The sequence below is a fragment of the Cariama cristata genome, unplaced genomic scaffold (genome assembly GCF_000690535.1).
Source record: "Cariama cristata isolate BGI_N322 unplaced genomic scaffold, ASM69053v1 scaffold15540, whole genome shotgun sequence".
NCBI classification, from domain to species: domain Eukaryota; kingdom Metazoa; phylum Chordata; class Aves; order Cariamiformes; family Cariamidae; genus Cariama; species Cariama cristata.
The window spans coordinates 17,346-43,460 of NW_009596556.1; the positions used below are offsets into that span (position 1 = coordinate 17,346).

The 26,115-nt window shown below is 39.8% G+C and overlaps 1 protein-coding gene across 1 annotated transcript in view; it reads left to right on the forward strand.

The window, feature by feature from the left end:
- Nucleotides 1–26,115, forward strand: part of LOC104166628 (inositol 1,4,5-trisphosphate receptor type 2-like) — a 99,015-nt gene that overhangs the window by 16,940 nt on the left and 55,960 nt on the right. Inside the window, exons 2-9 of the mRNA XM_009706636.1 lie at nucleotides 4,344–4,452; nucleotides 6,123–6,310; nucleotides 7,626–7,809; nucleotides 8,402–8,658; nucleotides 9,583–9,783; nucleotides 10,880–10,990; nucleotides 15,896–15,991; nucleotides 17,214–17,333. Coding sequence (XP_009704938.1) covers nucleotides 4,344–4,452; nucleotides 6,123–6,310; nucleotides 7,626–7,809; nucleotides 8,402–8,658; nucleotides 9,583–9,783; nucleotides 10,880–10,990; nucleotides 15,896–15,991; nucleotides 17,214–17,333 — 1,266 coding nt within the window. The remainder of the gene's footprint in view (nucleotides 1–4,343; nucleotides 4,453–6,122; nucleotides 6,311–7,625; nucleotides 7,810–8,401; nucleotides 8,659–9,582; nucleotides 9,784–10,879; nucleotides 10,991–15,895; nucleotides 15,992–17,213; nucleotides 17,334–26,115) is intronic.

The window sequence follows — 26,115 nt, forward strand, 5'->3', positions numbered from 1 at the left end:
TTCAGAAGTTTAAGAAGATCTATTTTACTTAAACCCATATTGAGGCAATTATTACAACACGATGCCAGTATTATAACTGCCATCAGTTTAGTAACTCCCTTTGATTTTGCATTAATGGAGCTCAAAATCAGCCACTCTGAGAAAAATCAGAGTTGATATCACAGTCACTGCAGTGGATTTGATACCAGTAAAAAGTATAAAAAGTACTCCCATGTACTTTTTTAGGAGTGTCATTGCACCTTAGATTTCTCCCTGTTCTCTGGGATTTGGATCTGTTCCAAACTTTCTGAAAACCTGTATTAGTAGACCAGAGATCCCAACCAGCTTCTCTTTTATACTTGGCTGCAAGTTATTCAAATTTGAAGATTTAACATGCCTAATTTTCATGCATCCTCCTGGATTAATGCAGAAATACACTCACGATGTCATCCACTGTATAATAGAAATATTTGTTGGATGTGGCTGCTTGTTCTGTGTGATCACTGATAATCTAACCATTTCCATTTCATTATTTTAATGTGGAGTGAAAAGCAGAAGAGATCACCAAATCATCTAGTTCAGCCTTATGAACATCATAAATATTGTTCCAATTCCTTAAGGAGTGTGCAAAGTTACATAAGACAGGACAAGTAATTTTTGGCAGTGTTATACAGTGAGCTGGTGCTGATGCAGGTATCCACGACAAGCCTTGCCTAGTCTCAGCCGTTGCTCCCCCACCCGGAACACCCAGTCCTTATGTGGAACCAGCCTTTTGGAGGCTCAGAGAAGGAAAGTGAATAAACCATTGTATTAAGGCATTTAAATCAAGTTTAAAGACAAACTAGTATAATGAAATACGGACTGAGAAAACGTAATTTGTTTGTGTCTACATGTTCCTGTTGGAATAATTTTTCCCTATTGGAAACTTTTGTCTGTCAATCCCTAGCTATTTAAAACTGCAGCAACAATAACCAGTTGTTGCTTTCTTGTGTCCTCAGTCTTTATCCTAGCTTTTGTTAGAGACAATGCAGTGGTATTCATGGGTAACAATAAGACTGTTATGTTTCATTGTGTTTTTTTCAAAGCTATACAATGTTCTAGCCATTATAGAAGGATTGCTGTCAGCTGAGTGATGTTTACATGCCACTTCCATACCCTAGTAAGAGGTGTAAAAGAAAGTGTATTGTAGCCAACAGGGGTGAGATTCAGCTTGGAAGGTCGGGACTTCTGCCTGTAGAAACATAGTTGGGGAGGATAGCACTGTGCTGCCCGGTGTGCTTTTGTTTTTGGCCTCTGCTTCAGTAACATGAGTGTCAGTAATAGTTGCTGCAGACTGCTTATTCATGCTACTGCTGTGATCATTTGCTTTTGGCCAATCTTAATTTTATGGCTATCCTAAGTTTGGAAAGCGTTTACAAGGACATCAGTGGCGTGGCTGTCTCGCCCTGGCAGCAGTTTGTCTCATCCACATGATGGGGCAGTTCTTGACTATGGTTTTTGGCATTGCCATAAAAGCAGACCCAGACACCTACGCCAGTGGGATCAGCACTTCTTCTGGAAGCAGGGTCTTTCCAGCGTTTTCTAGCATAGTGCCTCACACAGTTACCTGCTGGAGGTGATGGGCGTTTCTGATACATTGCATGAGCATTTGCGCATTTCTCAGTTCCAGTTCACATGACTGGGCTCTTCCGCTCTTTGTAGTGGCAGCTAATTTCACAAGACTTGGGGAAATCATATGGCTGCTCAAGGTCATCACAAAGCGGATGAAGATCCCGAGCTTACAAATATAAGGGCTGAGTCTGAGGGTGTGTTTTTGGCACAGCTGTCAGGGAAACCGGAGATTCCACCACATTTCTGCTTTTCAAACAGGATGTCCTTGACTTTTGACACTTTGGATTGTGAGAACTGTGAGTGTTGTCTGGATTTGTGGGAGGTTGAGAGAAGGAGTGAGAGAGAGCAGGAATCCTATTAAATAAGTCTTGCTCCTTGGGACAAGAAGTGAAGTCCATGCCTTAGTTTGGATATGGGTGGAGCAGGATTCCCCTTTCCGTAGCCAGCTGGAAAGGCATCTTCATGTCAGTGCTCCTCCTGGTATCGTTGAAGGTAATGAGGCAGGAAGAAGATCTGAGATGTGCTAACAGTTACTTACTTTTTGGCAATAAGACCCAAGTTCTAAATTGGTCAGTTTACTAGTCAAATGGTGTTTCATGATCTTAAACATTCTTCCTGATAAAATAAAGGCTGTTTTGATTGGACAATCAAGCTTGTGACCACGGGAATTACTCTTAACTATATATAGATGGCTTTTGGTGTTTCTTCCTGTGACTGCACTGTGACTGTTTATGTAATTTACCATGGTGCTCTGTTAGTCATCAATAGGCTGCATAGATTGCTGGTTGAGGATGTTGCCTCAAGCTGAGTGGTTAATCAAGTGGTATGGCAAATGCCAGCCTTTCTGATTAAAAGATCTTGTCTCAATGAAGTGCCCATTCTGGCTTGGGTCCTAGTCTGGGGTTGGGAAGGGTTTCTGCTCTATGATCCTGTTTGTGTGATATGATTTTATGATTCTGTGATATACATGCCTGAGAGAGTTTGAAAAGGGACTTTATCCTGGTTCTTAGTCAAGTTTATCAGTTCTGGTGGGAACTTTTTTCTCTTCAATAATACATTTGTCTTCTTCAGCAGATGAGGAAAATGAGGTTCACTTGCCTCTAAGACGCTGTGATTCGGTCACAGCTAGAGACAGGATGTTGAGCAGGAGGAACGGGTGCTCTTAGCCATCTTGAAATCTCTTATGAGCTTGGTTAGCAGGCCTTGTCCATCCATGCAGGGTTAAACCCCATCACAGACCAGGCTGGGAAGGAATCTGTCTCTGTGTGAGGTCCTCAGAGACTTGTGGTTCTTTGTCCTCCTCTGTAGTGTAGAGCATGCTGGCTTATGCTTACCTGGAAAATCCACCTAATAAATTCCCTGGTGCTGGAGATGTGTAGGTGATGCTATTTATTTTTCTTGCAGCCATTGTATTTATGCTTTTTGATATTTTACTATAGGCCTTGTACTATTCTTGGCTGTTTTAGGGAACTCTGTACAGACTATTATCAAATTAAAACATCAAAATGCGAGAACTAGGAAAGAATGGCTGGTTTGCATTGTCAGGCTACACATACAGAATACTGCATTCTGGCACTTGTCGGAGGCAGACAAGCCCATTGTCTTTGAGGTCCATGAAGCAGTGAAGGCTCGCTGTGGCGTGTGGTTGCTCTTGGAAATATTGCTGTTAACAGAGAAGTGGGAGTGCGAGTAGTGCTTCTTGAGGTGTGTCTGGGACTTACTTCTCCACTGCTGGCTGTCTCTGGTGGCCACAGAGGTGTTTCCATTGAAAAGTTGACTGCTGCAGTAATGTGCAGGCGCTGGTGAGCTCGTAAGTACTGAGAATCCTTCTGTGCACATATTTTTAAGAATTGTTTTTCATTAAAGCCAGTAGGTGAGTTAAAAGTAAGGAAGAAGTTGTCCCATTTTACTGCCAAGCTGTTGAAGTGAACGATTTTTCCCCTTCTGTGGTAATCATCAGAAACCTTGCTGTACTCTTTTCTTTATAAAATCTTAGGTTACACATACACCTGCAGTTGTTATGTCACCTTCTGCCTCTGTAAAGCTGAGTGTTGACTGCAGGTGTTCCCAGGAGACGGAAGGCAAAATAAAAATGCCAAGTAATTGGTACCCCCAACTCCTAATTCAACATGTCTTGTGTTGCAGAACATAAACAAAATGAAAGGGAAGATCTTCAGAGAGCTGCATGCAAATTTTGACTGGTTGTGGTTTTGGAAGTCAAGGAACAACGAGATACAGAGAATCCTTTTTAAGCTATTCTATCAAATGTCATATCTCTCTTTTAATATTTCATGTGATGTGGCTTCCTTCAGATGATCAGCTGAGTTATCTGAGATCAGAGAAAAGGGAGTGATACTACTCAGCTGCAGAAAATAGGAAGAAAGTACTGCCTTGGCAGGGTAGGGCAGAGACACACCGACTGCAGAGCACTGGCTCTTTGTAGAACTTGGTTCAATATACATGTCTTACAGATAGCCAGTAAGAATTATTGAGGTGGAGGTATTTTATTTATAATCAATAAGTTTAAAAGAAATTTCAGAGAGTTTATACAGTAGTACTTTAGAATTCTTCCCATGAGATTTGTTAGATAAGACCATTAGATGTTCTTCTCTGGACAATTTTGCTATTTGTATGCTTAATAATTTTAAGGGAAAGACCTAATACGTTATTTGTCTATGTTAAACAGCTTGCTTTTCAAACAAAAGAAATTGGCCACAACTCTAATTTCTTCTATTTTTGTCTTTCTCTTAAAGGGCAACACTTTAAGGAAAATACTCCTATATCGCTACTTCAAAGGAGAATATGGAAGTGGTATGAATGGGCCTCTGTCTGCCAGCTACAGCAAAACTGCACAAGTGGGAGGTAAGTCAACACAGATTATTTAAAGAGAACAAAATTAGCAGCACCATTTTTTCTAATAGGCACATTGGAAGTGCTCCAGGGATTCAGCTGGTAAATAAATCAAACACGTTCTGTAACCAGTTAGAAGAGAGGTAGTATCAGACTTTTCGTATTTTTAAGCTGCATGCACTTGTCTCAGATGGCTCATGTGCATTTGGCAGTACCAAAGTAGGGACTTTCCCCATGACCCCTAATCAATCATTCAATTGTGGTCCAGTTGATAACACCATTTAAATTTGCCAGGAAATCCACATCCAGAAATTCAGCAAAGCACAAAACATATGAACAAAGATGTTGTTGTTCCTGGAAACTAAAAATTTATTTGAAATTCCAGATCCTTTATTGATATATGAATTAAAAAAAAGATATAAGGAAAAGCTTCTCGGAAAGATTCTGGTTAGGCAATGGAACAGGTTTCCCCAAGAGGCTTCAGAATGTGTCAATTCTTCTTACAGGTTTACTGGACAAGGCTCTGATGAACCTGCTCTAGCTACTGTGAGCAGGAAGTTTGAGTAGATGATCTCTGTAGGTCCCTTATAACCTAATTTTTTTCTATGATTCTGTTACAGAAGCCATGGGAAGTTCCTGTAGGGTGGTTTCTAAGGAAACCCAAAATAATATATGTCATAGGAAATGAGGCAGAAGCTAAGTATAGAGCCAGGTCAAAATACTTGCCATTGCATTTTCAGCATATATTAAAGGCACGCCCAGATTTGTGGGCATTTCCAAATGTTACCCAACTGATCCTCCTTGACTATTTCAGTTTAGACACTGGAAATGTTTACAGTCTTAATATCCTGTACACCAAATTTTGCTCCCTAACAAAGAGAAGAGTGAAGATTTACTTTTTTTTTTAGTTTTCTCTAAAAAGTGTGTGTATATATATGTGTGTATGGCTTCATCACAAAAAAAGTATGAACCATTTCAATCAGTTTAATCAAAGCAGTACTGACTGATTAAAGCAGTACTGTATTTTTCCTAATGAAGGTAGATGCAGTTACATCTGTATAAAAGTAAATATAGCAGGAAAGATGATAATCTGTGATAATAAAAGGTTGTTGATTTGATGAGCTAATACAATTTAACAAAATTTCTTAAAACCACACCTTTAATTTGGATTAACTCAAGTCTCTGTTCTTAAAGAACTTCATTGTGATGTTAATGGTATAGGATTTATATTGACAAAAGCACTGAGCTAGAAGGTCATACCTGTAACCAGAGTGGATTTATCAGTATATGATCTTTTGTCTAGATTAGACCTGAGATTGAAAAGGAGATTGAAAAGGAGTCTCAGAGCACTGACCATATGCACAGTTTAGCATATGCAGCAGTGGAATTAAAAAAGGGGTTCGGTGGACAACTCAGTGTCATTTCCAACTTCTTTATTGTCTGAATATCACGACAGAACAATGCTTAGAGGGTTTGGGTTATTTCTTATTCTTAGAGCCCAACATTGCAGTTTCACACAAAAATCTTGTTTGTATCGAGGGGAATTTTGCCTGAAACAGAATTTAAAAACTAAATTTATTACGATGCTACTGTATGCATAAGAAATTATTATTAGTAATGGATTCATTTTCATATACATACATGAAACAAACGTGAATGGTATGTATTTGTCTATTTTGCAGGTGGATTTTCAGGACAAGACTCAGATAAGTCTGGGGTAACCATGTTTGATATTCAGTGCCTTCTGGATAAAGAAGGTGCATCAGAACTAGTCATAGATGTTATAGTAAACACCAAAAATGACAGAATTTTCTCAGAAGGCATTTTGCTTGGTATTGCTTTGCTTGAAGGTGGAAATACGCAAACACAGGTACTTATTTTAATTTACTTATTCACATATTGATTTTCAAATGCTTGTAGTCTGGAGAGAAGTAAAAAGAACCTTTTTGCTGTGACTTCTGTGAAAAGTTTATCACTATAATATGTATTGCTATAATACAAATGTAAACATGCCCTGTTATTTTGCAGTGTCTCATAGTGTAGACTCTTCAATAGAAGAAAACATTTTTCAACTGTCCCTCCTGTATAGCACAGTGCTTCTTTTCATCTGGTCTTTGCTATATGAGCATTATCCCCAGTTATTTCATATCTCTCTTTGTAAAATTAAAAATTACAATGCTTTCAAGTTTATAATAGCAATAAAATTAAGTTATTTTCTGGAAGGGTTTAGGGACATTTATCAAAATCTCCAAAGAGAGAAAAACTGGCCGTTTGAGAAGACCAGTATCCCAGAATATGACTACTTTAAACTACGGAATCCAGTTTTTGTGAATGGTATCCCTCTTGCCCCACTTTAGCCAAATAAGATGATTGTTTATTCTTACTCTTATGATCAGCAGAATTATCGTAAGAGAGATGGTATGAATCACCCCATTTCCTCATCTCTAATCATTGCCTGTGAAGGGAACCTAAATAACCAACTTACACCTCATTGGAAGACTATAAAAGTTAAATGAAAGGAATCTCATCCTGTATCTTTATTCTGTAAAAAAGATAATGTGATCTGTGACCCTTAGAGAGTGTCCAGAAAATGTTAAAGAAGTGGGATTTTGTTGCAGCTTTCTAAAATGAATTGTTAGGGGCTGTAAAAGGCTTTTATTTTAAGACAGAGTTTGTAAACTGTTGAAAATGGTACTCAGCCTGCTTGACAGTAATACTAAGGGATGGGACTTAATAACCTGAAATATTAATTCCAATTCTGCATGAAGCACAAAAAATGTGTATAATCTAAGCTATAATATTACACGTTAGATGTTTCATGCTTCCTGTTGTTATTACATAATAACAACTACTTTTCACTATTATTTGTAGATGGAATATTGTAACTCTAGAATGCCTGGAGAAATGGAGAGTGTCACAAAGTAATTTAACTTCAAGTGTAGTATTGTGACATTTTAAAGATTGCAAATAGCAGTTTTCACCATTTTATCCAAATTTAAAAATGTTATAATCAGTCTTTGTTACCAGCCTTGTGTATCACGTTGTGAAAGAACTGGTCAGACAGTGGCCAACATTTGTTCTGTGTAAGTGAAGTAATTATTCATCATTTGTTTCACAAAAAAAAGCGTATTTTTGTATTTCTTCTTCCTTAGAACATTGAGATCTAAAGAATATATTTTTTGCAGTATTCAACTTACCAGCAACTGAAGGAGCAAAAAAAGTCAGAAAAATTCTTTAAAGTCCTGTATGACCGCATGAAGGCTGCTCAGCAGGAGATACGATCGACAGTGACGGTGAACACTATTGATTTGGGGAGCAAAAAGAAAGACGATGATAGTGACCTGACCATATCTGTTCCCAAAAAGAGAGGTAAGGAGGCACCCATGTAAAAGACGAGACAAGTGCGTTATATTCAAACTGCATGTACTGCACCACTGATACTGTGCTGCATTGATCAGTAAGCTTTAATATTAATCATTGCTAATTTGCATCGTTTGCCTGCTTTTCTTTAAATTATAGGCCATCTCTTAAGCTGGTTACAAGGAATTAGCTTTGATGAAATCAGTCAAGCTATGCCAGTTTACACCAGTAGAAGATATAGAACCATATTTTTAGAGAAGCAGTAGAAGCTGCTGCTAATGGGGCTATTTCACAAGAGCAAGCGCAGGAACTGATTTCCCACCCTGTGGTCCTTCCATTGTTCCCATCATGTATTGTCTATGGGAGAGAAATAGTAGGGCTTTCTGTTTTAATGTTCTGTTTCACTCTGGTTTGTGGTTTGTTTGGAACATGCTATCCCTGCATGAATGTTGCTTTGATATTCTTTGTAAGTTGCCTAGAGGTCTTCGAAAAGTTAGACACCAACAAAGAAGAAGTTGCATTCATTATTATTGTTTTCTTATTGTTTAATCAAACAAGGAGAAAGAGTTTAAAAAATGAAGGAAAATTATCTTCTTTTCAGTAAAGGATTCAACCCTGCATCTGAAAGAGGGTATGAAAGGACAGTTAACAGAAGCATCTTCGGCAACGTCCAAGGCTTACTCTGTGTATAGAAGAGAAATGGACCCAGAAATAGATCTTATGGGCTCGGGAACAGATGCTGCAAATGCAGAAGAGAAGTCCACAGAAGAAGCAGTCATGAGCCCTACCATTGCAATCATGCAGCCAATCTTGAGATTTCTTCAGCTGCTGTGCGAGAACCACAACCGAGAGCTTCAGGTAAAGTGTTCTTGAGTTGAGCTCCAAAAGAAGTATTCCAGGAGCTGGAACTTCATAAGAGTGAAAAAAACATGCCTGTGCCTGGCTCTTGTTACAGGATAGGGTAGACTAAAATGTTGTTCTCCTTTTGGTCCAAGGGATAAAATAACCCTCTTCAAGAACCACTTCTATGCTCTGGTTGAGCTCATGTTTATGTCCTCAGAATTGCTTGTGGACCACAGCATAGGCACATGGAATTGAGAGGTTTCTAAGTGTCCCCATTAGTACAGTTTCTGTGCACAAATGGTGGATCACTTACCACAGACTTGAAAGACCGCAGGAAGTTTCTGGGCAAAGTTTGGGTACTGCTCTTTTCCCTAGGTATTATGATTGAAGGCTTTAAGATGCTACATGTGGCCCTGCTATCAGTTCCTCTGGTAGAAATTACTGTCCCCATAGCAACCTTTGCAAGATTAATTTTCTGCAAATATACCTCAGTGCCATGTCCAGCAACCTCCCCTAAAGCAGTATTGGGGGTGGTTTGAGCTACGCTACCATTCTGTGGTGACACTGCCAAGGCGCAGTCGTAATGTGCCACCGTACCTGCTCAGCTGTGGGGCAATGAGCTTCCAAGAGAACGGTTGTAATAGATGGATGGGGGCAGGTATGCAGGACATATATAAGACATTTAAGGCTGGTACAGATGTTTGCAAAGCTCACTTTCCTAAGCTCTCCTTTCTCTACTGATCCAATCAGATAATAGTTCTCATCTGCTGCACTAAGATGTAATGTATTTTCTACAGTGTAGTGTATTTCAGTACCTAAGGTACAGTGGTCATATGGTTCTAAATTGTACCCTTCAATGTTTTAATTAAAAAAACCTGTTTGACTTGACTCTAATGCGCTCTCTTTTTTTTTTCTCTGTTCCTTTTCTCCATCCACCAGAATTTTTTAAGACATCAGAACAATAAAACAAATTACAATCTTGTTTGTGAGACCCTTCAGTTTTTGGACTGTATCTGTGGAAGCACAACAGGTGGGCTGGGCTTATTGGGGCTTTACATCAATGAGAGGAATGTGGCTCTTGTGAACCAGACGCTGGAAAGTTTAACTGAATATTGCCAAGGTCCATGCCATGAAAACCAGGTAGGGCTTAAATAACTTCTGGATGAAGAAGAGTATACCTGAATATATGGTATCTGTGTGCTTATCATAAACACTTCAGTGTTCTTAATAACATACATTAACTTGTAACTGCTATGACTAGGCTTAACATGTTTCAAGCTTTCGTAAGTCCTGAGCAATCCTTTTAAGTCAGAACTCAAAATAGTCTCTTCCTGTAATATGTATGCTTAAGTGGAGGGTATCCAGTCCTTTTGGAGAGAGTTTAATATCTTATGTCAGTGGGTCCATGGCTTAAACCTCACTTTGTGAGACTGGATTTTGAGTCACAGTTGTTGGAAGTACATTGCAAACACAATCTTGTTTTCTTCGTTTTCAGACATTTTGCCTTTGCTAGTGTTTATGTAGGTTGCTAACGTTTACTTTCCTTAATTCCCGTAACTGCCACAAAGTTTAACTTACTGTACTACCTATCAGCATCTTTAATTATCAGTAGTGAAAGGGATGAGTCTAAAGACCGTGCTTCTAATCTTCTGTGCCTTACTTGATGCAGTCTTTTTAAGTCATATAGCTGTGACTTTTGGTAGAAGTCTCTTTAGTGGCATGCTGAGGCAGTACAGAAAGGTAAAGAATGTAGTTACATGCTGCTATATTTGATCTGAAGAGAACTGTAGTAGTTGTCACAGTGGATGAAACTGCAGAATTCTTAATGTGGATTAGCAATGGGAAGGTTGCGGTGGGCGAAATTACAGAGGCAATCTATTCTTGATAGTAGAAATAGCTGAATAAATACATGCAGTATTAATGCTACTTCATTAATGTGCACAAATTCTGCAGTTTTAGCTTGTACCACCTTTTTTCCAGTTGTGTACTTCACTACTGGCAGTGTTGGGGTTTGTTCTGTACTACACAAGTCTCCCTCAGCACCTCTTGTGGCACAACAGCTTTGGCTCGGAGGTCCATTGCTGTTACAAGGTCTTTCAAGCTCTGGGTCCTTGTTTTGAAATTTGCTGATGTGCGTATTCTCTTTCTCCCCTACTCTGCCCATCCCATCTCCCTCTTTTTTCCCCTCCTTCCCTCCCTCTCCTCACTGCTCCGACTCCCTTCTCTTATTTTACAGACTTGCATAGCCACCCATGAATCTAATGGGATTGATATTATAATTGCACTCATCTTGAATGACATAAACCCTCTTGGCAAATACTGCATGGACTTGGTGCTTCAGCTAAAGGTACAGTAAATGTAAATTTGTTTATTTAAATTTGAGTAATAATAGAAGACATACCTGTGCAAGAGCTCTAGGCAACCTGACATTTACTTAATCTTACCATAGCATAATATGCTCAGCAGCCTTTGAAAACAAACGTTGCAAATGAATTCAGCTCAGCTTCTGAATCCTTATCAGACCCTCTACCACAGGCCTTTTGACCCACTGTTGTGTTTGGGAGTATACCTGCAGCTTTTTTTAAAAAAAAAACTTATCAGACATGACGTAGTTAGCATGAAGAGGCTATATTGTGGCCATAAAATCTCACAGGATTGATAAATAGCAGCACTGTACGGACATGTAACAAGTCACGCATTGTCCGTATATACTGAACTCTTAAAATATTACTTCAGGAGATGTTGTGAAAAAAGAATAGTATATCAGATGACCTGTAATGTCAAATAAAGTTGAAAACAAGGTTAAAGTAAATCGTCTTTTATTTCCCTTCTCAGTGTCCTCTGAGGGGGAGGACAAAGTGTAGAGTGGGAGGGTGAAGAGTAGAGTGGGAGGGCTTGTAATTTTATTTTGTGTTCTGTGGAGAGTTGGATAGGCTTGTAGATAAGTTTCTCCAGTCTGTGTGCCATTGCATGCAGAAAGGAGCTCTGCAGTTACACTGTCTGCCAAGTAGGGTAGAACTTGTCAAGGAGGAGCCTTGAGTTATTGCCTTTTCTTGCCTTCCAAATGAAGTATTTCCATTGCAGATGGTCTGTTTCCTCCCCAAAACCAGCAAATACTTTGTGGTAGCTGCATTGCATCATACTGGCAACGTTATGGATGTCTAATAAAATAATTAATATAGCTATATATCATTTACAGTGAAACATTGCATCAACAGTGCTTTACACATGATTTTAACACCTGTAATTACATTTTTGAATGGCAGTGTAATTCAGGCCCCCCTCAAGCAAAACACTTAAGCAGACTTTTAACTTTGAACATGCAGATAGTTCTTTTGAAGTCCAAATTTCAGTCTCTGTAAAGACCTAGCTACAGTAACTCCAGTGCCATTTTCATTTGCCATTATCATGAAGCTAGCAAATACTTGTAGAACATCTTTTCTATGTAATAACCAAAAATGGAGTTTGGAGACATTGCTGCAAGGACCGGTTTGGCCCTATTCATAGGAGGCTATATATGTCTTACTATTACTTAAATAGCAAAAATTGTGGTGAATGATACCAAAGGTTCAAACTATGGAAATTATTCTGATTTTACAGAATCACTGAGAGGTGGTTCGTTTAGGTTAGAAGGGACACCTTGAAGTCATCTTGTCCAACCCCCCTTGCTCAGGAAGGGTCAGCTAGAGCAGGTTTCCCAGGACCGTGTCCAGTTGAATATCTCCACAGTTGAGACTCCACAACCTGTCTGGACAACCTATTCCAGTGTTTAATCACTGTCACAGGAAAAAAAGTGTTTTCTTGTGTTTAGATGGAATTTAACGTGTGTCTTAATCTGTGTGCATTGCCTCTTGTCCTCTCACTGGGCACTGCTGAGAGAAGTCTGGCTCCCTCTTCTTCATTCCTTCCCATCAGCTGTTTATACACATTGATAAGATCCTCTGAGCCCTCGCTTCTCCAGCTTGAACAGTCCCAGCTCTCAGCCACTCCTTATATGAAAAATGCTCCATTCCCTCAATTGTCTTTGTGGCTTTTTGCCGGTCTTGTTCCAGTAAGTCCATATCTTTCTTGTACTGGGGAGCCCAGAACTGGACACAGTGCTGGGCCAGATGTGACATCAAGAATTAGACCCAAATTAAGAAGTTGCTGGTTTTTATTTTGAGTGACAATACATCAAAATAATATAGCACTGAGTTTACCAGGTAATGTTTAACATTGGCAGTCTGTCAGTGTTCATAGGCAACTCTGAAGTTGCAAATACATAAATTTTGTGGTGAAAATTCAGAATGCAAAGTATATAGGCCCACACACTTACACATACAAACAAGCTCAGACACTCTTTTCAGGGAACATTATATGTTAAACTCATATGCCCAACCAAAGCAAAGGCAATGCAGAATTGTATTTTCCCATGCCATCTTAATTTAACTTGTTTTGCACTTAGTTTGTGATGTGATATTTATTTACATCTTCAGGGATTATATTTTTTACTGGACTCCCGAATCATTTAGTGAGCAGGGTTGATCGTATTCACTGAGTGCACAGATGGCAAATTTTCTGTTCTACCTCTTGCTATTTTGAGTATGACCCCCTGGCCTTCCTTACTGACTAGTATTTAAGCCCTGGCACACAGTGTGACCTCAGTATCTGCCACTCTGTATAGTGGCAGGATGAAGAGACGTTGTCAGTTTAAGGGCAGAGAGAGTCTAATACAAGTATCTTTTTGGCTTTTCTCACAGCACCATACTCTGCCATATCTAGTTGCTTCACACATTAATTTGTTTTTCCAAAATTCCTATGAGGAGATGAGATGGGAACTCAGGTAAAGAGAAATGAAGGCCAGCAGTACTTTGGGCTGTCCTGTTTGTAACACCTGGGAACTGATTTTTCACAGTACCAGTGTGTTATGAAGAACTTTATACTATATTTTCCAAGTAATGGACCTCTCTTTCTCATTGATACCTGGGAATGGAAATCAGATCCTAAGGTCTCAAAGCATGCAGAAAATGAGGAACAAGTAGTCAAATGAGCATCTCAATGTCAGGTGCAAGTGATCAGGGAGAAAAAAAAACTAGCGCATATACCTGCCTGCTATAATTCTAGGCTATGGTATGCCACTTTTGCTGAGTCAGTAGCAAGAAGGTGGCTTGACAGTAGACACGAAGTCCTACTCACCCTCTACCTTTCCTCACTTCCTGGAAGCTGCAGCGGGCTTCTCTCCATCGCCAGGGTTGTCTGCACTGAGAAATAGCTTCAAAGTCGTCCTCACCCATGAGTGAGTAGACTGGTGCCTTCCTTCACTGTATCCTCCCCTTCCTTCTCAAGCTACCTGGCAGCCTGCCTTGTCCCCTTCCCTCCTCTGCAGTTTGAGATCCTACCAATGCTGCCACAACTGACTCGGTCACCACTGTAAGGGGAAACTCCAGCAGAAAAGGAAGCATCCAGTTCTTCAGAGCAGCACCCTGTTAGGAGTCTTAATCAAAATGCTCTCTTTTCTCTCCACCTGGTCTGGTTCATTGTGCACATTAAACTTCTGCAATGTAGGTTGCATGGTAAAGAGTCTGACTAGACCTTTCCAATGGACAGTCCTGATTTGATTTTGGAGCAAAAGCAAAGGGGAGCTATGGAGGAATTCATATGGAGTCCTGCTCTCCTTCAGCCAGTCCCAGTCTCGTCTTTTCTTCTCATCTGTTTTTCTTTGTCCTTACCTCATTCTTGCGTTGGCAAGCCTAGGCTCCTCTCTCCTGGCTTCTCACTCAACTCCCAGTCTCCTGTCCCAGAAGGTCCTAGTTCCCCTGTCATGTATAAATCCTCGTTTTATTAATCTACCTTCCTTCTGCAACTGACTTCTCATCCTACAGTCCTCCAGCTGGAGGTGTTCAAACCTCAGCTTGACCCAGCCCCAAGCAACCTGCTTTGAGCAGAGGGTGGGACTGCTGAAAGCTTAGTCCAGAGGACAGCCTCGTAGGCGTGAGTTTGTGATCCAGCCTGCCTGGTTTTGTGATTCTGTGCCCACCAAGAAGAAATTCTGTGGATTTTAGCTATGAAACTAGCAAGTTTCTACAGTATAGTATTCAAATTGTAATTTAAAAAATGATTATGAGTTAGACAAATATGGCTGGGTGTCCTGGGACTACAACTTGTATGATGGTGTTATCTTGGCCTCTAGTGCTCCAAATTTTCAGCTCTGCTGTCAAAACTTGGAGATACAAAGGATGCTTAAAACAGAAGTTGCTTGAACATACAGAGAATAACATCTTCCTTTTTGCCTCAGTCCCAAAAGCAGCTGAACCCTTTTCCTCCAAAATTGCCCATACTAATTGTCCGAGGCACACCCTCGCTGTGAGACGTTTCAGTTTGAGTTGCTGACATCTGGCAATAAGCATCTGAGAACCAGGTTGTATGGTGGGTTGAGAGTTTTACTGGCCCCTACCTGTATTATGGGACTGCGGTCTACTTCCAAATGTTCAAACAGCTTGGTCTGTAATGGGGGATGATGAGGGGATGCTGCGGCAGGTGAACCAAGGCAACCATGCTCTGCCAGAAAGCAGTCAAACCTCCGAAACCGTTCTTCCTCTTCTGTTCACAACTACTGATGTAACTGGCAGACAGACAGGTCTCTGAAGTCTAAGGCACTACTGGATTACTGCTGCTAAAGTTCATGCTGTTTAATCCTTGGGAGGGGTCTCGGTGAAAAGCAGCCGGTTGACAAAGTAAAAGCCGTCTTTATACATTCCACTATATATAGTGGAACAAAATTCCAGGAATGTATGAAAACATTTTATTTTATAGCCTTTCAAATAATAACCAGTCAGACTTTATAAAAACCAAAGGGGAAGGAAACCTGCCTCAATGGTGAAACCTTTCGTGTAATACATTTTGTAATTACTTCTATTGAGTATTGTTTTAACAGAAAGCCATGGCAAAAATTGCTGGATGGGGAATAAGAAAGGAAAATGGAATTTCATTGCTTGTGCGCAGTATAGAGCACGGCTTTGTATTTAAGTAGAATATTTTTCAACATTTAAAATGCTTTTTCCAATCTGGCGTGCAGGGTTAGTTAGCCTTACAGTACACTGACATTAAAATGGGAGGAAAAATCGTATTAAATATGTCCGTAAAATAAAAGATGCAAGTTTAAAATACTATCTGTAAAAAAGTGGTCCTCGTAATCTCAATTAAAACAAGTGCAAGGGTTGTTAATTGATGAAATAGATTTAAAATTTGCATTAACTTGGTTTTGTATCTCTAGAACAATGCCTCCAAGCTTTTGCTGGCTATTATGGAAAGCAGGCACGACAGTGAGAATGCAGAAAGAATCCTTTTCAACATGAGACCAAGGGAACTGGTGAGAAAACTTCTGAATATTCATAAATCTTTTGGCTGAAAAAAAAATCTGTCATTAAAACATTTTTTAAATGATCTGCATCTAAGCTGCAAAGTGTTGGCAGCATATAGTGACACAATGTATCAGGATAGTACTAATTCACGAAAAGTACTTTAAAGGATCAAGCATGCATGATTTCAGTCTTTACAACTTCATTATTTTTATCCGTTCCAAGCACTTTTCTGTAATTGTTTCCTAACTAAATTATCATACTCTGGTAGACTGTCTTCAAGTACACTTTGTCAGGGGCTGGCAAATTAAGCTTGTACAGTTTGTGAAACAGTGCTAACAGAAATGTGTGTGTAGACATACAATATATATACGTATGGTTTTTATATATATATATGTATGTATGTATGTCTTATGAACAAAGAGAGTTACAAACAGTTGTTGCTGTATTTTGGAACAACCATGATGCTTGTGTAGGTCTCCAGGAATTTTAAATAGGTTGGAAATCTGGAGAAATTGTTTCCAATACATTTGACCATGTAACAACAGTGATTGAAAAACTTATTTTGTGGGGAGATCTGTGGGCATCAGCCCTGCCCTTAGGCAAATCCCAGTGGCCTGCTGATTTCGGGGCATCATCGCTAAGGTGTCATGTCAGCACGATGAGGCCATCCCCCAGGTACCACTGCAGGATAATGTCCTGCGTGGGGAACAGAGAATTTCCCCTCTGTTGGTCTGTGAGAGGCTTTTGAATATTTTGGAATTTCCCCAGCACCCTGCCCACATCTGTATCTTCCTGTCCTTTTTGGGTTTTGGTTTTTGTTTCTTTTTCCTATTAAACTGTGTGGAGGACACTTAAGTGACGTTGCAGCCTGCTCTAGCCAGAGGGAGATTGTGGCTGCACTCTATGTGCTGCACAACACTACCTGCTGTATCTATAGATCCATCTTTGAAAGCATTTGTGAAAATACCTGCTCCCAAAGGCTCAGCATTCCTGTTCCTTTCTCATGATGGCAGTTTTTCTGATGAGAAATATAACAGTTTGGTGCTTCATAAATACTTCAAGCTTGTCTTTATTCAGAAAGTGTTTCTCAGACTGCTCGCTCTTCTTGCAGAACTGCAGGGCACCCATTCAGGCTTGAGCTGAACAAAGCGAGTGTGTTCAGACACAGTGTGCTTTTTCCCCAAGAATGACATTTATTTCATCTCTCCCTGGTTGGGTTTGTGTTAACAGGTGGATGTGATGAAGAATGCGTATAACCAAGGCCTCGAATGTGACCATGAGGAGGAGAACGGAGATGATGGCATCTCCCCCAAAGATGTTGGCCATAATATTTATATTTTGGCACATCAGGTATGTCTTATTTGTTGTGTGACTGCTTCCAGAAAATTGTTACATGGTTAAACTCCACATAAAACCTGCCTGATCAAAAAGGGGAGTTCTCCCTTCTTGTGATTTCTGGCTCATGTTTGTGTACAACAGGAATTTATCTGGCAAGTTGCTGAGAGCAGGACAAGCAAGCAGGCTCACCATATGTGTAGGCACTCTAAGGGATTCGGTAGGCTCTATTTGTGTGAAATAACGATGCAGAGCAAAACGGTTAATGTCCACTTAGCTTTGTCATCTTTTAACATTAACAGCTCAATTATATCAATCAAATCATAAATCATGTTATCATTATTGGTGTATTTTAAATAGTAGCTTCAGTTGTGATACCAAGTGAACTTAAATTGAGAAGATTCATATTAATTTAGATATATTAGTTAGCTAGTAGGAATAACTGGACCTTTTTACTGTTTTCTGCTTTCAAATTATGTTGTAGCGCACTCGGGCTTTTTCTGATCACTTTTGCTTCTCTGCTGGTAAATGTAGAATGTACGCTGAAGGTTTTTGTTCCATGGGATATTAGTTCTTCAGAACGGTTGGTTTCAAAAGTAGTTTGTCTTTCAATTATATTAAGAGTATTGAAAAGATTTTTTAAATTAAAAAAGTAAAGACCATATATTTCTTGATTATGTCACAAATGATAGCATTTGCTATTTCATATAAGGGTTAAATTTTTAAAAAATGTTTTTAATAAGTAGGAAGAAATAGACAGACAGGGATAGGGAGTGTTCTACATTCATTATGCTTATTAAGGGTTGTTAGGAATTGAATACTCAATGGAAAAAGAAATGAAAGCGATCTATAGTTACACTATTATTACGCAATGTTTCTTTCAAGCAAAGAATGCAAAGCCAGTTACTAAGTTATGCTCGTGTGCTTGCAGCACATTTAAATAAGTAAGTCTTGTTATTATGTTGTTGTTTTGGTTGACCGTGTTCTACTCTTGTGCTCTATGTAGGACTGTACATAAGATACCCATCAAAGATGACAATTTTTAGAAAGCATCTGTAGCTCTTTACCTTGTATGACTATTTACTCCTTGTATGAATGCTTATAATGAAAATTTAAATGCCTGCTAAATCAAAATGTTAGTATTATATGTCTTCTACCTACAGTTTGTTTTAAATGACTTAACAGGGTTTGTGACAACGGAAAATAAGTTTTGGGGAGTAGAATATAGGCCTGAAACTATATATGAAGTGACTGCTGGGGTCGTTTTACAAAAAAGGTCACCAGCAAGGGTACACCAGCTAGCTGAGGTGTAGATTAAGCTCTGTCTTTAGATACGTATTCAGGGTGCTGGGGAGGTCCATGGTGCTGCTCCACAGCTATTCCAAATGCTTGATCCATAGTCAGCATTGTGGTTGCATAAGACTGGATATTTTTACAGCAATATACTGAGTTCCTTCCTGTTCTGTAGAATGTTGTATGCTGTAAAAATATCCATCTTTCTACAAAAAAAGGACTGTTTTCCTTTTCTTGCATTTCTGTAACACAGTACGTGTGTGTGTTAACAATAGCTTTGCACCAATGTCAAGCCCCATTATCAAAATAAAGCAATGGAAGGGCAGGCAATTTGGGGCCTTTCTCTCTCCTCCACTAATGAAAAGCTATGATTCTTGGCACAAGACTGCTGATCTTTGACCCCAAACTCTTTCCATGTGTGCCCTTTCGTTCGCCCTGGGATGGGCAGGATACGAGCAGGGTCCTTCCTCAGTAAGGCCATTGTTGCCGGGTTCCTTTGCTGGCTCCACTCTCCGAACACCCTCTTATGCTTTGCTGTGTCGAAGTGGCTTTTTGGTGCCTGGGCCTTCTGCTTGGCTTAGCTGTCCTGATTTACATAATATTTCTTTGCTGTGCTCCTTACAGTTTCACAGTTCATCTGACTTATTTTTTTCTACAGCCAGTGTGGCTCTTCAGTCGCTTCCCTGACACTGGCTTGTGACCACTTGCTCTAGTTACAGCTTTTTGGTCCTCCCTCTCTAACAGCAGAATCAAGACCAAGAGTTCCTCTTTTTGCTGTTACAGCCCTCAAACACAGACAGTTTATTTTGAGGAGCTCAGACTTTCAGTTTTTGTCGTTGCACTTTTCAGGGCGATGGTGGGTTCTGCATTTTGCCACCACTACATCCTTCCTTGCCCTTCCTGTGGTTGATTTTACCAGAAGCAAAAGGCATTCTTGTAAATGTTTGACCTGCAGTGTGTAGAAACTTATAAATATGTCACAAGTAAGGCTGAGATTTCTGTTACTAAATCTCCTTTACAGCCTCCCAACCCCTACCCCAAATGCATATGCAGGCACACGTACGCAAGTGATGTGAACACTTGTACATCACACACACACAGGTGTGAGGACACAGCAGTCTGGGACATGGTGGCAAGACACTGACTGTTAAATCTGCCATGTCATGACCGTTATCACGTCTTTTCCACATGTTTCTCTGTCCTCTCTTTTCTTTCCTTTATTTCTTCATCTTCCTCCAGCCTGCCACGTGCCATAGTTGTGCTGCTTCCCCTGCACTGACTCCAGGCTGTCTGGACACTGCTGCTCCTCACTTTTCCCAGTCAACGTATTATGAGCAGAGAGGAGAAGGGAGCACCCCTGAGAGAAAGCAGAACTGACTTACCCATGAGGAACTACCCTGAGCTGCACCCCCATCCTGCAGCCTGCCTTTGGGGCAGGGGCTCCTTCCAGATGTAGCTCTTCTACAGCCGCTTGTGGAGGAGTGGCACAAACTGGTGCTTGAGGTCACACCCTGGAAAAATAAGCCTATTATTACTAGATAGAGAGCGTTCACAATTCTCTTGAAAATCCACGGAAAAGATTCTCTTTTCTTTGTCTTGTTCAAATGCCGTACTCAGAGCTGAGCCTTGAACTTCACATTGCTAATTTCTTACAGTAGTCTGGGGTGAATGCCAGTGGTACGTTATGGATAGGTCCATCAGCTGTTATACCTCTTCTTTTCAAGCCTCAGTCAAAATAAATTGGTGTGGTATTTTTATTGCTGTCCTTTTGAAAGACCATGTTAAAGCAGGCTACACTTTATTTTACAAAGTTAGTAAGGCTGTCCACAAAGAGAATTCATCTTGATGTGATGTCTCTGTAGAGATTACAAAAGCTTTTGACATAGTAGCATGAAAAAGTTTCATACTCAGTCACTTCTTATGTGCAGAAGCATTAGTGTAGGAGAATCAAGTTTTTAAGTGGCTCCCCAAAAAAAAAGAAATCATAAAAGGCTAAAGAAATCCTCTGGCTTTTCAGGTGACTGCTTGATCTTGCTACCTGTTAGTTATAACAAAGTACAGCAGTAGTTTGTAAACCAAGAAAAGCTTTCTTGGAGTTAGTAGTATTTCTGTGAGGTTCGTGTCCCCTTTACGTTTATGATGAAGTAAGATAAGGCACTAGTTATAACCACAGGCTATTGTATTTTGCATGCATGTGTATATTTGCTTCTGTTAACAGAAAATACTTTGGGGTGTTTCTCTGTGTTTTTCAGCTAGATGCAAATTGTCTAAATCAGGCATGAAGCCCAAGCTAATACACTGTACCTTTCAACAGGGGCTTTATTCATGAGGCTCAGAAGAACATGAAATAACTTTACATAGCTTCTAGTCAGCTTGCAGCATGGGAAGAATGCACTTTTATCTGCCTGTAGAGCTGTGTAGACATGTCCTTGATCTAGAGGGATGTGAGTGGGTAGGGAGTAGGGAAACAAATTGTAATACTGTAACAAAATTTTCAAATTTGCAGTGCCGTGTGACTTCCTCCATCCGGTTCCTAAAGCTGTTGCAGGAGTATAGGGGTACTGATCTAGTGTGTCACCCCTTCCATGATGCGTGTTCTGTGCTCTCAGACTAGCAACATGTTTACTCAACTGCACTATTTTAAGCGTATGCTGGAGAGGTAGCATAGGTCTTGGAATTCCACAATACCTTTGTAACCTCCAAGTAAGTAGAAGGTTTTTGGTTGATTTTTTTTTTTTTTAATGAAGTTAAGCTAAAAACTTATTTAAATCCCAACAGAGTACCAAAACTACTTATTTTTATATACTTTCCTGTGGCACCAAGACTTAATGAAAAATCATTTCCTCCACCCCATAAGATTAAACGAAATTAACGCTGCTTGATAGCAGTGCAGGTATACAGCATAAACAAACACAAGCTTGAACCAGGCTGTCTTCTGATAGACTAACACAGCTGGAAGTGTTCTTCCATTTATAAATTCTGAAAATAAACTGAGGGAAAAGAGGTAGGATTTGCTGTGAATTGTAAGGTTCTTGCTGCAGGTACTACTACACATACTATAGCAATTGGACATCATGAGTAAGTCATGCTCCTTCCTCCCTGGTGCTATTTTTAAATGGACTGAGCAAAATAAGTCATTTGTTAATATATTAATAGCAGAATCAAGATTTCTTTATCAAATTTGGCAAGCTTTATCAAACTAATGTCTTATTGCCATGTTTACTTAATGCAGTATATTGCATATTAGTGTACACATGAAGAATATTTGCTAACTAGGCAATTAAAATGGTAATAATTGATAGCATGGATTTATAGTTTGGGAGTAGGGGTACATGCTGGCCATTTTTTAAAAGTTACTATTTTTGACATTTGAAATAGGACTGGTTTGATAATGAGACTTGGATATGATCTGTTCATTAAGGAGAAACTAAAGTCAGTTTTAAAAAAATTAGCTATCCAAATATGTAAAATTCTAAGAAGCACAAAATCTTTTGTTTATGTGGGTTTCTGCTTAGCGTGTCATTCTATATCTTTCATTGGGTTTGAGTACAGCAAAGGCTGGGACCACCTTTATTTTCCACATCAATGCTGTGCCTAGAACTGCATGATTCTGGGACTCTTATACAGCAGAACAAATAAATGACAATAATAACAGTGGTTTCAGAAAATTTTAAAGAATTAGTCTTCTTTATTATAGGATTTTGGAGCAGTTAAAAAGCTTTTGTTAGTTTTGTTTCCCCTTCTATTAAAGTAGGTGGTATTACCTGATGTTACAGGTAAAGACACCAAGCCAGAAGCAGGTATAGACAGCAAGTCATTAGCTGTCACGGGAAGCGAATACAGCTCGCTCGATCCCCAGTGCTTTGTTATAACTGCTACATTGGGTTTCCTCCTACACTTACTCGATCCCAGCTACTTTACTAATAAGGAAAATTGGCATTTATAGGGTAGTACAGTTGAGAAGTGCATATTCACTGAGCATGTTAGTACTCCAAGAGTCTTTTAAAGAGATCATGCTAACGTGTATTTTTCAAATAAAATTTCCTGTGCTAATATTATGGATTGTTAAGGCAAGAAGAGCTTTTGTAAAATAATGGATACAAGTGTGTGCATGTGTGTGAGAAAGGTATTGTAAAGCTTAAATTTTTTTGTGGGTAGTTAGTTTTGGTGTTGTAGCTTGGAATAGCTGCTGGTTTTCCTTCATTTAGCTGTATTTTGACATTTACACAGGTGAACTTAGACCTTGGTCCTCCTTTTCCCTTGTGTTTGTGTGTGTGCATAAAATAAAATACATTTATTAAAACCTATACTGTAAAGCAAATGTGAATACTTGTACCCATCCATTTGTCTTGACCCATGTATCATTCAAGTCAGGTCAAGGAATTCCATGGCAAGACCTTGCTTAAAATGATGGGTGCAGATTTTCCATGGTGTAATGTATGGGGAATACAAGAAGTAACACTGTGAATGTATGCCTCCAAATGTGAGAGAGAATCGCTACATGTAACTTGTCCTTTAGTATGAGAAGCCAATGCTTTCTGAACTGGCTGGGTTGTCCCAGGCAGACAAAACAGTATTTTGTGTGAAGTAAGCGTGACTGTGATCAGGGATAAATTTGGGGTGAAATTTGACCCCTTAAAAAGAAATCTTGGTGAAGGTGGCAGAAATTAATTACTTAATACTGTGCCTTGACAAGCACCTTCTATAAGACACAGCAAAGAAACACCTGGAAGGCTATTTAGGATGGGGAACAGGTGGAACCAGTTACAACCCCCAGTAGCGTGCAGTGGGCATTAACTGGCTGAAACCACAATGTCATCGTTATACCATGGAAAAGAGATGAACAGAAGCCGAGTGGAAAAGTCTTGCAAGACCACCTTCACCCTTGATAGTAGTGTTGCCATTACTGGCCCACTTTTACCTAAAAGAGATCTCCCGGTCTTTGTGGGAGCTGAGAGTTCCCAGAGCGTTTTGCTCTAATAGGCAGGCTTATCCTCATCCAGTTGGGAAGCACTGGTTCAGTGAATTTTTAAGCTTGCTGACCTCTTTCTGCCCATCTTCTGGCTCAGGTGGATGCTTCGCTCAAAACCGGAGCTGTGGCCCATTAGTCCCATAAGTGTCTGTCTTTACAAAACACAGGTTGAGCCTAGGTTCTGCTGACAAAGATTTTGAGTTGATTCTGTTCCATGAGCAAAATGGCTTCGTTCATTTGAATTTTTATACATCTCTGACTGGAACACTCTAAAAAAGTGATGTCTTTAGTGTGTGAGAATAGGATTTTGGAAAAAAAAAAACAAATACAAAAAGGTCTGAGCTTGTCTTGTGTAAATGGATGTGCTGTACCTGAACCACTGGTTATATTGAGTGAAAATACAGATTTGTCACATTTTGTGTAGCAATGACCATTTTCAAATTTGGCAGCTGATGTGAGCAAGCAGCAATTGGCAGGTATTATTAAAGATTGTCTTCCCAAGCACCTGATGGCAAATGGAGAAAAATACCATTCATACTTAAATAAACAATGCTTCCTTTTGAGGCCAGAAGATGATCAGATCTATCCTTTAGGATAAACCTGTCCTTCAGGATGAATAGCTGTGAGTTTGTGCAATAAGGATGCTCCCTTTCTGCAGAACGAGTAGAATTTTTCGGGCTAAAGAATGTCGGGTTTTGCAAGGCTTTGCTGAAGTTTGCAGGTTTTTAGGGTTTTTTTGTTTCTCTCCTCTTAACAGAGAAGCTCTTGCTGATAGCAGTGCCAAAACAAAGGGCTAATGGGGAGCAGTCCCAGGAACCGTGACTGTCAGGGGACTCGTATCCTTGGCTGCCAGACCTAAAACTTCTCATAGAACTTCTATGCTCCACATGTTGTTTTGTAGTTACCATCCTGATGAGACAGGCTATGGCATCAAAATGACACTGGCTAATTAAATGTCAGCAGAATCAGAAGCTGTTGCAAGGCTTTTACACTTAGATTGCCAAGATTGAAACAGAAGCCAATGACGCACATCACCCTCCTTGCAGCTCATTAGGATGGTATATAACTCTCCCTTCAGCCAAGTACAGTATAGAGAGACAGTATGGGGGCTGCCACAAGGGCTTGACACTAATGAGCACCTGAAAGATTAAACAAATGTCTGTGGCTGCTGTTAGGTCTCGGGTTAAAACCTTGGCAACTTGTCCTTCGATGTTTTCTTTTTCTTCCCTTCTCCTTGGAAGCATTCACCTCAGAATCCTGTCATGACTCTGATAGGGATCTGCACGGGGACCTCTGTTTTCCCTCTGGTGTCCTGTTGACTTAGGCTGCTAAGAGCTGCTAGGATTCAGACTAGAGCTTTTTACTGTAGGCTCACCACAAAGGTTTTAGCTTATTTTCATTTTTCTGGTTCTACTTCTCTAGGGTAAGATCAAGTGTCTATTATACATATGTGTGTGTTTTATTATATGTAATATTAATGAGGGTTATATCCTGTTTGGCTGTGGTGACTGTGCATTTCACTAGTGCACAGGTGGCCTTAATATTTCTGCTTTGTGGGTTTCCTCTTCTATCTTTAATTTCTGTAATCCTGTGTCCTTGTGTTTTGTGGTTTACAAGATTTTTTTTGTCATTGGGAAATATGTTGTATTGGTGTCGAGGCCCAAACGTTACACCAGAAGAAATATCCTTAAATGTCTGCATTGTGAAATCTTCACGTTAGTCTGTGGTTTTACTCTGAAAATTGGCTGTGGGACAATGACATATTGTTTAAGGCACTCTGTGCTCTTCAGCCTCTACTTGCAGTCCTGTGTTAGTTATAAACATACTACCTTTTTATTGCTATCTGAAGCAGCACGGGCTGGGGAGGATGACTTTAGTTCTCCTTTGGTTCTGTCTCACCAGCAGGGCAGTTACTTAGCTTCCCACTTTAAAAATAGGTCTTCATTTAGCCATATCCTCAGCTGGTCTACGTGGGAATGCCTCCATGGAAAGTAGGCAAGCAATACTGATATACACTAGTAAAGAACTTGACCTGTTGCCCTCAAACTATACTCTTACCCAAGAGCTCCTCACTTGCTTTTGGCATGCACAGTCTTTATTAACAGTGATGATATGTGGGCAAAAAAGAGGACTGCTTGACTTAAAGCTTTTCGATTGAAATTGCATGGAGGAGCGTTAAGTAGAATTAAAAATCATTTTACTTGTAAACTGAGTAAACTCAATCCAGAAACCATTGAGAGACAATAAATGTGGAACCACGCAGTGCCATCTTTACAAAGTCACTCTTCAAAGTAGACTGCACTTTCAGTTGCCCTCAACTACAGTGCATACATATTGTACGCTCAGAAGTGTATGTAATGTAGCTACTTCATTCAGATTGCAGCAAACTCCCCTTGTTAAGAAAGCGGAATGACACAAAGTGTTGAGTTGTAATAGTCAACTGTAGGTGAAGGCTTGCTCTGGAGGCAGAGCTGAGGCTTTTGCATTAGAGGTGATCTTCAGTGAACCGAAGTGCTGTCTGTCTTATATCTA